The 15,698-nt window shown below is 31.8% G+C and overlaps 1 protein-coding gene across 3 annotated transcripts in view; it reads left to right on the top strand.

Annotated features, from left to right (window-relative positions):
* ABCD2 (ATP binding cassette subfamily D member 2) overlaps positions 1 to 15,698 on the top strand; it is a 116,556-nt gene that overhangs the window by 26,578 nt on the left and 74,280 nt on the right. For all 3 annotated transcript variants that reach the window (XM_074325836.1, XM_019736340.2, XM_019736330.2), the window contains exons 7-8: positions 9,210 to 9,355; positions 12,650 to 12,734. In XM_074325836.1, coding sequence (XP_074181937.1) covers positions 9,210 to 9,355; positions 12,650 to 12,734 — 231 coding nt within the window. The remainder of the gene's footprint in view (positions 1 to 9,209; positions 9,356 to 12,649; positions 12,735 to 15,698) is intronic.

The following is a 15,698-nucleotide window of genomic DNA, read 5'->3' on the forward strand; positions in this document are numbered from 1 at the left end:
ATGACAGAAAATAGTGTCATTTGACCTGGGTGTGAAAGTTGTTTAAGATTTTAACAGTTGTCATAAATTGGATATTTCTCCAATATCTAAATAGATCAGAAATGCCACAGATTCAAGTAAGCATAATTTTTCATTTTTGTTTTTTTTGACCTTTCTAAGCAGTGCTGTCCTATCTACCCTCCCTCCATTACACCAAGCAGGGAAAAGCAAATATTGATTAAACTCATCCTCATTAATATTATGTCATCAGTACATACTGCAAGTAATAATGTCCATCCTATAGGTCCTTAAGCATTGCTCATGTTCTTTTACCTGAAGTTCTTTGAATTCAAAGTTTTCTAGTACTTTGGGAGTCTGCTATTTCCCTAAGTTTCTACCTAAGGAGCTCATCTCCTTTTTATGAGTAAATGACACAGTCTTATATGTTAAATTTTAGTCCATTAATGCTTTGTGAAAAACATAACAAAAGATGACAGTAATTTGCTTCTACAGCACTCATTTTTTGTTCTCTTACGTCAGAAGATATTCGGAAATTATAAATAACATTTCATGTACCAGCTTTACCAGTATTTGTTTGCTAACTACTTCATTCATAGAGTAGTGTATTCAAGTCGTACCATATTACTTATCTTCTAGACTAAATGTAAACGCTGCCTAACAAAATAGTTCTGAATCCCATTTTAAAATTTAATGTATCATAAAAATCCTAAATTTGTTTGTATGCATGAATGATACCATGACTAATTAGATTGTGCAGCAAATTAAATATAGACAACTTGACTTCTGTCTTTTAGTGTATGAACAATACATATTGATTATGCTGTGCATAAGTCATGCTAAGTAGAATATTTTAAATAATTAAATTGGAGTTCAAAGGGATTAGAGACTTTAATACTTACAGTTACACAGCAGTTCAGAGCCAGGGTTAGAATACACCTAATCTTTGGATACTGGCCCTTTGTATTCACCACCTCTTATTTTCAGATTAGTAAAATAATCATATTAAAAACATCTGTGATTTAAAAAACCCACTATTTGACCTTAAATATTTTCTCAGACAATCATAATAATTAAAGTCTCTCTAGCACTGCCACAAATTTATGGGAAATAACAGACTATCATTCTTTTGCAGTTTGCATTCACTTTTAAAAATGTCCATATTCTTCAAATATTTTTCTTCAACTAAGACATGAAATTTCAGCTTTTAAAAGTGCCAGCATTTACTCTGTTTTTTCTTTGATGGCATTTTTACTCATGACTTTAATAATGTAGTCTATGTATTTTTTAAATTTTTATTTTGAGACTCTTATGACCTTTTGATAATTGATAGATCCTAGGACGTCTTCAACAAGCATCTTTGGCCTGTTGCTTTTATATTATTATTAATTTACAATGCGTCAAGCAATTACTGTGTACTAATCACTATTTTACATATATTGTACGTTTCTAATTTTTCTTTATGACAACCCATAAGATTGGTGTTAGTATCCTTATTTTATAAGTAAGAAAACTTGGAAAGGTTGAAGTCATCCAGCTGATAAATGTTGGAAGTAACATTTGAACTTAGGTGTGTCTGACTCAAATCTCTTTGTCTTGGTTATTGCCTGCAGTAGGGGACATGTCTCTGAAAAATGACTATTCTCTTGCCTGACCTTGCAAGTGAGTATAACCAGCTAAGGTGGTTTGTTTGGTATGCTGAATCTGTACTAACATGAAGCTATTGTTTGGAAGCAGAGGTCCTTATAATGCTGGGAGTGGAGGGTAATTCAAGCCAATTTTAGCATCAAGTTTAGCATAGGTACTTGGTTGTCATGGGTTTATGTTAATATGAAAGAAGCTATATTCTTGTATGAAAGTGAAATTCCTTTAAAGTAAACTATGTTCACATAACTTTCAAATTAGAATATGTTCTCTATTTTTTTACAATTCTTCTAAAACCCATTTCTCTGTAAAATTTTAGATACTCTCTCAATATTGTCCTTAAATTTAATCACTTTTTGCAGAGCTATAGCACAAACAATGTTAATTTTCATGATGCATTATGGCATAAAAAAAATCATTATTTACACTGTATGTTGCCAAAAGAAGACATTGTTTTTGCAACAGAGCAAAGACTATCTTTTGTTTTAGGAGATTCAGCAGAATGGACAGAACACTTAACACCAATAAAACCAACATTGGCACAACTAAACTGCACGTTAAAATGTACATTTGTCAATTGAGTTGTGTATATATTTCAAAATCTGAACTTCCTTTTGAATTGTCTCTGTGAATGCCTTCCAAATCCAGGACATCCTCTTTGCAGGGGCAGGAGAACTATGTTATATAACAACATCATTTAATCCACATATATAAAACCAGATAATGGCTATTAAAAGAACCAGAAAACACATGCGATCAGAGGGAGATTAGAAGACCTAATTTGCCTCCTTTCTCCATGGAAGAGAGGATGCCCTCATAGTCAGTAAAGTATTTTCAGTGAGATCCTGGCTTTTCTTCTTTTGGCTTCGGATCTCGGATTATAAAATGAGGGTGTGGTTTGGAAAAGAACCTAAGTAAGAATATGGAGAAATGCTAGTTTAAATATTATATCTTGATCATTATTTTCCTCTGGGTCTCTAGCTTTTGGACTTTTTCATTCTTAATGGGCCTCTAGGTGCCAAAACACAGATAGGGAAATCCTCTGGAGGACAAGGAGTGTGTTTATTTAAGTAAGACATAGGCTAGCCAGGCCATTGCCTGAGTGGAATGTTGCTCTGATAGGGCCACTGGAATAAAGGGAGAATGTGATACAGCTGAATTCAGGCCTACTCGTGGAGCCCCATACCTAACAGGTTACACATACACTGGTTTGGCTACCCCAAATTAGACAAATATGGTCTTGGAGAGTGGGAGTTGTTACTGGAACAGACTTTGCCCATGTTATCACTGTTGAGCAAATTTTTATAGAATATAAGCTAGAAATGGCATCTGCATGTCTCTTTACACACTGGTGGTATTCTGCTATTAATAAATCTGGAGAATGCCTATTGGCATATTGTAACTACAATGAACATTGGATGAATAATTGAATAAATTAATGAATGTAAAAATGGTTTCCTATACCTTTCTATTGCTTGGGATACATTTTTTTTTCATATGTAACTCTTCTATGGGCTAATATATAAAAATAATAATGGAAAAAAATTTTTCATCTAAGTTTTCCTCATCTATGAGTCAATTATTTTGTTAAGCCTTATGGAATTGCAATTTTTAAAGGTCAATAGGTCAAATATCAGAAATTTCATACAGTAATCTAATATAAAGATAAATACTTTTAACAAAGTTGACTTGTACACAACTTATACTCTTATTAGCTTGCTGATACTTTGATTATTCCACTAACATTATTTTTATGACATGGAAATAAGTCCCTGCTCTTGAAAAGATGTGCACATCTTTGCTTTGGCACCTAGAAATTCTTATCCAAAAAATATAATTTCAATAATAAGTAAATATCTCTTCAGTTAAGTGAAAATATCTCTTTTTATCCCTTTGCAGCATATTTATTTAAGAATATTAGAAATTAATTATACATTGGGGACTCAAATCTTGTTCTTGCTGTTCGTGAAAAAGTCGGATTACATGCGTGGTTCCAGCATGTACCTTTATATGAATTATTAATAGCTAGATTTTATGGCTTTCAGATTGCTAACTTCTTATTACTATGGCAACATAGCAGTGCTTAGCTGTACCTTATTCTTAAACTTAACACATGCCTTAAATATAAATTGCAATGAAACTTTTATCAGTATTGTTCATAATTAAAATCTTGATGACTCTGAAATATTTAGCATTTTGGGTGTTCATTCCAGAGACTCCAAGCACAAAGACGTACTAACATTTTTCCATGCTTTCTCTTTCTTTCTACTTTTGTCTCCATTAAGAAAAAAATAGAGAATAATATAAAAATATACAAATATAAAACCCAATAAATTCAGTGCATTTTAACCAAAAAAATCATAAATTTTCAGATATTTAAATGAACATAAAAGTGTCAAGTATAATACAAATTATAAAAGTACACATTTGTAATATAACTGTAAAGCGCCATGCTCTCTGGCAATGTATTTGATCTCAAATAATTTTACCGTTATAACTAAGGTTTAATTATAGGTGCATTTGAAGGAATTTTAGATTAGAAAGAAAAACAACTTGATAATTGTTTGATGATAATTGTTTAAATAATGTTAATTATTTAAATTATAACGTGATACCTATAGATTTATTCCTATGTATTTTCCACAACAAATAAAGGTGATTTTGAATTTTACTTAGAGAAAGTTAATTAAAACTAGGTAATGTTTCTTTTTTGTTAGCTACTAATTATAAGCAATATTTTTTGTTATTATTGTTGCTTTTACTGCGTATGTTACATGATTCCCTTTCTGATGGCCAGAGGAAGTAAGCTAGGAACATTCTGACGTGGTAATTGGTATATCTGAAATATTTAGAAGATAATCTGACTAGGTCTATATATCTAGAAAGGAAAGTTTAGTAAAGGGTACTTTAAGTGCTTATCAATTATGTATAACTGTGTTAGGACTAGAGAAACTTGAGCTAGCCTAAAAAGTTAAATTCCAGGCCTTTGAGTTGGATAGAGGATCACATGGCAACCTAATCATAGAAACCTTGGATATAGGGTCCTCATTTCTTTCTGCTTTCAAATAGATTCAACATCATACCAAATTTTATTGATATAACCTTTTTAGAGAATTCAGTGGTAACATTAACTCATAATAATATTTTTAAATAATCATATTAACAAAAGCTATTAGAGTATCCTTAGTTTTGCTATGTACTTCATTATACACATATAGAATGTGTTATTTTCTACCGTTTCACATTATTAAACAATAATTGAGAGAAAATGGAACTTAAATAAAGCTATATTTATAGTTGTCTTTAATGACTATATAGTTTTATAAAACTTTTTTGTATAATTTCTTCAAATTAATTTTTCACAGTACTAGAAGCCTTCCCTTCACATAAATTTTCAAAGTAGCAATTTTCATAATGTATTATATCATTTTGAGTAACAAGAGCTGCAATAACATGTTATGGCACACATTTGCAGTTCTTCACTTAGTATCATAAAATGTTTATGGTTTGACATTTTATTTGAATCTCATGCTAATTGAATATTTTTTAAAAACCTTAGTAGCTAAAGCCATGATTCCTTTTTGTTTTGACTTTGTTTTTATTTCAAGAGTACATATTCAAAACACTAAACTTAAAACTCAATAAGAAATGAAGCATTGCAAAACATAATTTAATTATTTTACTTTGTCTTATGGTTAAGAGCCCTTATGAGATAAATTGCCATATTTGTTCATCAAAAATTGACAGATTTCAAAAGGTGTAAAAAAAAGTCACGAGTAATATTAAATTAGCCTTTTAAAGAAATTACAAAGTTATGCCCCTCCAAATTCCTCTTACAAGAAAGCGTTTGGCAGCCTTAATGCCTATTGATACTTTTGAGGCCCCATAAATTGCTCCAGTGAACTAAGTGGTACTCCATTAATTATATATATATATGTATGTACATACATACATATATATACAGTTGCATGACACTAAAAATACTAAAAATCACTGAAGATGCTAAATATCACTGAATTTTATACTTTAAAAAGGTACATTTTATGACATGTGAATTATATCTCAATTTTTAAAATATGACCAGAGATCCTTTATATTTTTAAAGACTAATTAAAAAATCTTATATGAATATATAGGTATAATTGAATATAAGTATTTTAATTTTCAAATGCTAGTTAAATGTGAAATAAAATAACCTTGTGCCATCTATCCTTCAACTAAATTATTTGCATATTGTGGGTAATAGGTGGACAGTTAATCTACAGAACACATTTTCTATATAAAAGCTTCATCTCTCTCTCTCACACACACACACACACACACACACACACACACACTTTTTTTTAAGTTGCAGTAATCATAAATCTTCACCCTTAACTACTTTAGTGTATTTTTTTCAAAGAGCAAGGCTTTTCTCTAACGTCACCATAATACAATGATCAAATTAATGAAAATTAACATTGCTATAATATTATTATCTAAACATACTGTTGTTAGTTTGCAAACTGGTTCCCTACATGGAGGGCAAGGAGAGACCAAAGAAAGAGACAGACTATTCCAGATTGGGAGGTGGCAGTTTTAATAAGCAAGGAAACTTACCTATTAAGTATTGTCTCAGGCAGCCATAAAATGAGTAAACCTCTGCCCTAACCCACCAGAATCTTAAAAGTTCATGTAGAAGTCTTAACTGGGTTCAGTCACGTATACCATCCAGAAGGTCGCAACATCACATTGCTCTCTCAGGGCTGTGTCCTTGGAAATGGCTCTAGCCGTGGGAAAGGGATGGGGGTGAGGCACCTCGGATTTGGTCAGGTCCAGCTCATAGGTCAGCCAGTGGTCATGTCCTCTCATGACCTCCTCCAGCAACTTTTCATATTCAAATTTTGCCAATTCTCGTAATACTATTCTTTATAGTAACTTGTTTTTTCTCCATCCAGCATCATACATTGCATTTTGAGTTGCCATGTTGCTTCAGTCTCTCAGGAGTATCTCTGCCTTTGTTTTTTACGACATGGATATTTGTAAAGAGTGCAGGACTGTTGGTGTTGTTTTATTTTTCAAGAAATTTCCTCAGTTTGGGTTTGTCTAATAATTTTTCATGATTTGATTCAGGTTACACATTTTTTGCAAGAATTATTACCTGTATTAGTGCTCAAGATCTGCTGTAACCAAAAAAACGTGGTGGTTTACAACAATAGAAATTAATTTTTTCACAGTCCTAGAGGCCAGGAGTCAAAAATCAAAGTGTCGGCAGGGCCATTCTCCCTCTGAAAGCTCTAGGGGAGAATCTTTTCTTGCCCCTTCCAGCTTTTCTGGTGGTGCCAGGAATTCCCTGGCCTGTGACAGAGTAACTCCAATCTTTGCCTCTGTGTTCACATGACTTTCTTTCTGTGTTTCTCCTCTTCTTATAAGGGCATTGATTATTTAGTGCCCATCTGGTTAATCCAGGATTATCTCATCCCAAGATCCTTTAACTCAATTATATCTGCAAAGACCCTTTTTCCAAATAAGGTCACATTCACAAATATCAGGGGTTAGGATTTGGGCATATCTTTTTGGGTCCACAATTCAACCCAGTATATTACCTAAATGGTATTGTGTCCTTTTCAAAAGATAATATCAGGATGTACTCATTGTAGACAGAGCTAGGAAATAAATTTTTTGTTAAAAAGTTATGAATTCATACTGATACTCTACTTCTAATTAAATATTACAGTTTTTTCCCATGCATGCCCATATTCCATATTTGTATCTTCCTTCTTCCACAGTGAGAATCCTAGCTCCTAACATTATCAAAATGTTTACTTATTTGGTCAGTCCTTCAACATACATAAAATAGTTCCAGATTATTATGCCTATATTATTACCAACAAGAAATTTACCAAATAAGGTTTAAGATTTCTTTGTGGTTCTTTTGATGTTCAGCAGAAATTATGTAGCCAGGTCATAGTTACTTGGATCAGGTACTCCTCCCCTTTCTGTGGAGTTAACGTTATTCATTGATATACTATTCATTCATTTGTTTCTGTTTGTATTCAGTTTAGGGTTGCTTCATCCTTATTGGTTTAATTTAATTTTTTTTTTTTTTTTAGTAATGCCATTTTTACATGGTTCTAAAAGTAAAAACTATATAGAAAGGATACTTGAGTCACTCCTCCCCTACCCATTCTGACTTGTTCCTCTTATCTCCGGTAGGCAACAGTTGCATTCGTTTCTGGTTTACTGTTGTTTCCTTTTGTAAATGTAAGCAAACCCTTCCCCGTTTCCTTTTGCAAATATAAGCAGATAAATGTATATTGTCTCATTTTGCTTTTATTTTACATAAAGGTAGCATACTACAGTTAGTCCTTTGTATCCACTGGTTCTGCATCCAAGGATTCAACCAACTAAGGATCAAAAATATTTTTAAAAAAAGATAGTATGTTGATGCTGATGTGTACCATGTTGTTAGGCCTACAATGGTTGCATCTGCACTGAACATGTATAGACTATTTTCTTGTAATTATTCCCTAAACAATACAGTATAACAGCTATTTACAAAATCCCCCAGCGGATACCAAACGATGCCTGTATTTATCAGTGGTTCTCAAATGGGATGGTTCTTCCCTCAGGGAATAATATTGGGAGATTTTTTTTTTCACAGACCAGATATGCTGAACAAACTATCCTACAATATACAAGATAGCCCTCAATAACAACAAAAAAAGTATCTGGTTAAATATGTAAATACTGCAGTTGAGAAACCCTGCTATACATGTATCTTTGCACTTTGCTTTTCAACCTAACAATGTCTTACGAAAATCACTGTGTCCATTCACAGAGATCTTCCACACTGTTTTACAGCTGCATACTGCAGGAACTATAGTTTATTCAGTCAATCTCCTTTGTATGGCCATTTATATTGTTTTCAATATTTTGCAATTACAGATAATGCTGCTATGGATAACCTTATGTATTTTTGTTGTTGTTGATAGTTTTGGAAGTATGTCTTCAGAGTAAATCCCTTGAAGTGGGTGAAAGGCCAAATATTTTGGTTTGCTAAATCCCCTCCAAAGGGTTGTACCATTTTGCATTTTCACCATCGTATCAGAGTACCTGTTTCTTTTGAACTTTTGCCAATCTGATAAGCATGAAACTCAGTGTAGTTTTAATTTGCATTTCTCTTATTATGAATGGCATTTAAAAAAAAATTTTGTTCACATTGCTGGGTCAAAACCTTAAATTTTATAATTTTAACTAAATAATATTAGATGAAATACAGAAGCAACATTTATAAAATATAGCAAGACAAATATGTATTTCTGTGCTGAAAATGTCCCATTATCTCTTGTTAGATTTTGCAATAGAACACTTTCCTTCTGGCTATGTCTCAAAACATTTTTACGGGAGCATAACAGTGTGTTATGCTGCCATGCCTGAGAGAGAAATACTCATCACTAGAAAATAAATACATTCCTGGAAATGTGGTATTTAAAGTCTGCTGTGGAGTTTTCAGACCACCGGGATGTCACACTGAGTAAATGAAACTGACTTTATGCTTGGATTCGTGTGCGTTTGGTGTGTTTTAGGCCATACATGTCTCTTGGGAGTCTCCGAGATCAAGTCATTTATCCGGATTCAGTGGATGACATGCATGATAAAGGCTATACAGACCACGATCTGGAATGCATCCTACACAATGTCCACCTGTATCATATAGTTCAGAGAGAAGGAGGTGAGTTCTATTATTGCTTTTTTTTAATGCGTTTAACTTTGTTTTTTAAAAATAAACTTGTATCTGCTTTATTTTGAATATATGCTATTGTTGGAATATTAGCACACAAGGAAAGATAGAGTTTCCAACTTTTATTGCTTTTCCATTATTGGCATTCTCTTTTCTTTTTGTTTTATGTTTCATGCAGCACACTAGGCTTTTTATTGAGTCTGCTATTAGCATTTGAAAAAAGTTTTTTTTTCTTTCATATTTGAATTATAAGTGTTCCTAAGGCCATTGTCAATCTGTGAGAGAAATATTTCCCTGCCAAGTTCTCAATTTACATTAAACTTAGTAATTTCAGAAGTAGTTGTCATGGAACTTCTTTTTGGTTTTCATACCCACAGTCTTACCAATACATATTTTTCTCTTTCAAGCATGTAGAGAATGAAATAAAATATGGGAACTTCTATACTGTGGTTTTTTCGGTGTAAGACGTTTTTGAAAGAGTAGGAATAGCAGTTATATGTGTGAACTTAAAAGAGAATTGCTTTGTAATAGTCATACTTCCAAATAACTTGGTAACATATCATTTGATATCCTAGAAAAACTACTGAGATAACAAACCAGAATTCTAGATTTAATTTTGCATGGGTTTTATCTTCTGTTTCCTATCCCCGTTATATTATCAGAAGAAACAGGGTAGTACTTCTTCTGTAAGAAGTAAGAATGTAAGTTTAAAGTCAGACTTCTGAAATCAAATCTTAATTGGCACAGTTCTTTGTATCTTCAACTGTAAATGGAGCTAAATATCTACCTTATAAGGATTCTGTAAAGATTAAAGAAGACTCTTTGTAAGCATTTAGAACAGTGCCACATAATAAACACATAAGAACTAGTAGCTAATGGTAATATCACTAGTTGTAATATTGATACTATACTATTTTGTCTTTGTGTAATGGTACTTGATATTTTACATAGAAATTTCACATATATTATTTTATTTGACCCTTACAATAAACAAATGAGGCAGACAAGAGAGATGTTATTATGTTTATTTTTATGGTGTTTGTAATAACATAATTTATGAATATGGAAAGCAGGTTGTCTTTTTGTTTCCTATGGTCAATTCGTTCCCAGTATCAAAACACTGTGACTGAATAAATGCTGCATATTAATCTTGGGTCAATTATTTTGGGTAAATTTGAAATCCAATAATCAAAATAGAAATTTATGATAAATGTGGGCTATTTTATGTTTTTAGACTTCATCAAGAATTTCTAGAATTGTTTTTAAGAATGTTTCAACTTTAATAATGTAATAGTAATTGCTATGGTTTATTGAGTGCTTGCTATGCAGAATATAACATATTAAGCAATTTACAGTCATCTTATTTAATACTTACAACTGCCCAATGATGTGGGTTTTACTAACCTCCTTTTACAGATGAAATTCAGAAGTTTAATACACTCCCCAACGGCCTACAGCAAATGGTGAAATAGGGATTCAAACAGACCTGACTTGAAAGTCAGTGTTTTATACTCAATATGCCACTGTGCTATGCTATTTCCTAGTTTCTTAGATACTAGTAATAATTGTTATATCCTTAGACATAAAAAAAAAAGAAAATTCCAAGGAAATCCACTTAATCCTTAAAACATGAAATATGTTTTCAAGCAAAGCAGGAAAGCGCTTAAATTTGCAAGGACTTCACTTACTTTGGAAGAAACCTACTGAAATTCTGTTTAGCTAATATCTTGCTTAGAGAAATGCTTTGCTTTACTTAAAGATGGAGTTAAAAACTGTGTTTCATTCCATCAAAGAGGTTACAAAGTAGAAAGGGAGTAGAAATGTTAACAAATGAACATGAGCTAAAGCTGTTTGTACTTCTCTAGGAAGCAGGAAAACTATTCTCTTCTTACCTGTCTTAGTCTCACTAAATAAGCATCAGAGGTGATATGTCTCAGAGTTCTGATTTATGTGTTCTGTAATTAAGCAATATTGCCTACCAAAACTTTTGGGTTTAGTGGAACAAAGGATATGATTTATTTAAATAAACAAAGCTAAAATTTCCTTTGACCTAACTCTTTTGTCTTGTGCCATTTCATTTAGTTGGCAGGGTAAAATATTTAAGCCCAGAATATTTCTCCACTATGTAGCAATCTGACCCTAGTTTTCAAATCCTCACTTATGTTTCATAAATGCTATAAAATTCAGTCATAGAGCAAATTTTATTTCAACAGTTTTCAATAGAAGCAAGAACTTTAAATCAGATGGCATTTCGATTTTTTTTCCCTACTATTAATTTATAAGGATATGTTTTTAAATAGATAAAACATTCCTGGAAGTTTACCCAAGAAAATGACACATACAGCTCAGCAACTTGGTTTTCCATATTAAAAGAAATCTGGAGACATTTCTATATCAGTATGTATAGGTCTAACCTATTTTTCTTTTAAATAATAGCTTTGCTTTTTGAATAAATATCCAACAAAAAGTCAGCAGGGAAGATTTTGTAAGAGATGGCACAGACCTACATATAAATCCTAGCTCTGACATCTAGCTGTGTAAACTTAGAAATGTCAATTACTCCATGAATTTCTGTTAACCCACCTACAAAATGCAACTTATAATAATTGCCTTATAAGGTTGTAGAATAAATAATGCGAAAACGCATATAAAATGCCAGGCACATGAAAGCCATTTAAGTTAGTTCCTGACTTACGCTTTGCTGCCTTTGCAGTAGGCGAATGCAAATTGGTTGGTCTTTTCTCCTACCACCCTCCAAAATGAGTACACCAACTCTTGGAGATATTCAGAAGCAAATTTTAAAAGTGTCAGTAGTTAGAATTCTTAGATGTTTTGTCAGTAAAAAGAATTATTACCATTAAAAACATCAAATCTAAAACAAAATGCTTATACATGAGGTTCTCTATCCAAGTATATGTTTTGTAAAATATTAAAATATTATGTTAATTATATTAATAACTTAAACTTGCCAAGGATCACTTGTCCAGGGTAAAAACAGTAACAGTTAAACAAATGCTATAAATATATAGATATAGATATATCTATATCTATATATCTATATAGATATATCTATATATCTATGTATATATGGATATAGATTTGGATATATGTTTTTAGATATATGTATATGTATCCAAATATCTATATCCAAATACATATATTCAAATCTATGTATATCCAAACATATATATCCATATATATATATATATATATATATACACACACATATATATATACATATACATGTATATATGTATACATATACTTTTTTTTCTTTTTTTTAAGGATGGGATGCTATTATGGACTGGAAAGACGTCCTGTCAGGAGGGGAAAAGCAAAGAATGGGCATGGCTCGCATGTTTTATCATAGGTAAGTGTTATCTATACTCAGGAAACTGCTGCTCCATTGTTATAACCATAAAACTTTTGGAGAGGATTCAGTGTCCTCATCTTTAGTTTAAAAATCTCTTACTGAAAAACTCATGCTTAGAATTTGCAGTTTAAAAAAATTTACGTTATTTTTTATGTGACAGAAATCTCCAACTCTTTTTTCTGTCAACTAATGTTAGACGACAAAATTAATTTTTTATGTATCCTAAGTTTGAAAGTAGGATTATTAATGTTATATTGTGAAGAGTACATAACCACTATTATACTGTCATGAACACAGTAAGTAGGCATTCAGTAATACTTCTGAATTAAAATGTTTACTTCAAACTAAATTAACTTTTCAACCACTCAGTAACCTATTAAGTTTAGTAGTGCTCTTTTCAACAAATCAGAGACGTAGCCAATGAGAAAAGGAACTAGCCAGCCTCAGAAAAATAAAGATGCAGGAAATAATTTCTCTTGATAAAACTTTTCTGCTTTGCAACCAGCTTCATATTAATATTTATAGCCTTTGGTGTCCAAAGATACCAGGCACAAGACACTGAAAAGAAGTAGTAAAGCTTATTTGATTTGTTTCTCTTATCTGTCCTAGTCATCTCTGAAAAAGAAACTTATATTTTTATCCTAGCCTCTGGCAATGAGAACCTGAGTTGCATGGAGAGCGCGAGGTTGTTAGGAAACAAGTTACTCACGTTGAGTACTTACATCTTGGTCAAAAAGGACTAAGAGTTAGGTACATGAATGCATGAATGGGCCATAAGCTGGGGCAGATGCCATGCTGGAGTTGCAGTGGAAGCATTAACACTTTTGTAGAAAACTTTAAAAAGCTGATAAAAAGAGCAAAAATGTATTAAGTAAACCTCATTCAGCATTTAGCACCTAGTTGGTCCACACTTAGTAACTAGTTGGCTATCAATTTGAAAAAAAAACAAAAAACTTTTATTATGGAAAAAATATCAAAACTGCATCAAAGAAGAGGAAATAGTAAGGTGAACCCCATTTTCCCCTCACACTGATTGAACAAGTCTGATATTTCGCCACATTTGATTTATCTATTATTTTTATTTTTGAAGCATTTTAAAGTAAATCCCAAACATTGTGGCATTTTTTTCCCCTTAAATACTTCGGCATCAATCTCTGAAATATTAAGATATTTTCTTATATAATAATATACCATAATTGTGTCTAATAAAATTGATAATTATTTAAAGTCATCTAATACCGGGTTCCTATTCAAAGTTTCCCACATTGTCTCAAAAATGTATTTTTCTACTTGGTTTCTCACACCAAGATCTAAACAAGTTTTACATATTGAGTTTTATTATATCTCTTAATTAATTTTTAATCTAAAGAGTCTGCTCCTCCCTGGCCTCCTGCCCCCACCCCGCTTTTTTGCCATTGACTTGTTAAAGAAACTGAGTCAGTTGTTCTATAAGAATGTTGCCCATTCTAGATATATCTGATTGCTTCTTCATGGGATTCTTTACTTATTTCCTCAATCTCCTATTTTTCCTGTAAACTGGAAATTAGAGCTAAAAGCTTAATTATATTTAGGTTCATCCTTTTTGATAAGACTATAATATATTTATCATTGAAAAAGAAATCTTTCAAACAATTTTATTACAATATAATTATGTGTTCATTTTGTAAAAGTGGAAAACTCGAAAAGTAAAAAGAAGAAAAGATTTGTTTTCTTATTACCTATAACATTTAAAATTTGGGGCTCGCTTCTTGTCGGTATTGATACGCAGAAATTAGTTCTTATCTTGCTTTTGCAATGTAACTATTTGCATATAGTATTACAATTTATAGCCCTCTATTTATTTTGTAAGCTGTTATGTAATAGCTAGTCAGAGTTTTAAAAAAATTATTATAAAATTTTATGTACCTAGTGCACAGACCTTAAGTATATTCATTGACTTTGGTAAATGTATAGACATTATGTAACCAACACCCCAATTAAGATAGAGACCATTTCTATCATCCTAGAGAGTCTTTCATGCCACTTCCCAGTCAGATTCCCTCATAGATAATTTCTGTTTTAATTTCTATCATCATAAATTTGTTCTTTCTATTCTTCAGTTTCATATAAATTAAATCAGACAGTATGATTTTTGTGTCTTGCTGGAATTTTTTAATTTATTGTGTTAATAACATGGTATTTATAATGTACATGGTTCATTTAAGAATATGGCAAGATAAAAAAATATGAACCAAAATTTGCTAACTTAGAATTTTTTGTGAAGTGCATTTTGTAATGCCCCTTTCTCAGATGACGTGGTAAAATTCAACAGTGAACTTTACAGTTTGACATTTATGACCAGCTGTTATTCACTATCACCTTGAATCTGTTTGAGCCTTGTCCATAAATATTCAGTAATATGATCACCAGCATAGTTGGCGAAATGTAATATGGTGGAATGTAAAATGTGACTGTAAATTTCTCACCATGTCAGTGTGTTAATAAAAAAAAAAAAGTATGATGAAGAGCAAGTGGCATTAATAAAAGATGCCAACCCAAAGCAATTTCAAGTAGCTGTAACATGAAATAAATAGTTGATACTTGTATATCTAAAATACTTTGGATATAATGTGAGAATGAATAAAGATCAAGTTACAAGTATATGTGGGAAGAAAATTTAGTGATCCATAGGAAGATCAGTGAAGATAAGGAAGTTGTTGAAAAGCAGAATCTATTGGGGAAAAGAATAAAATGAAATAGGAATTAAACCCAGTGAAGGAAAAGTATAATAATGAGAAACTGCCTTCCCTCATCCTCAAAGGGTTAATGAAAAAATTTGAATAGCAATGTGAAAGATATGAGCTAGCTAAAATGGAGAACTTTGGCAGGGAGTATTAACTATCACAATTGTGCACTCTTCTTGAGAGGATTTTAATTTTAATGTTTAAAGGTTGATCAATAAAGTCCTGTCTTGCGGGGGAT

Source organism: Rhinolophus sinicus, linkage group LG02, assembly GCF_036562045.2.
Source record: "Rhinolophus sinicus isolate RSC01 linkage group LG02, ASM3656204v1, whole genome shotgun sequence".
Taxonomy (NCBI): Eukaryota; Metazoa; Chordata; class Mammalia; order Chiroptera; family Rhinolophidae; genus Rhinolophus; species Rhinolophus sinicus.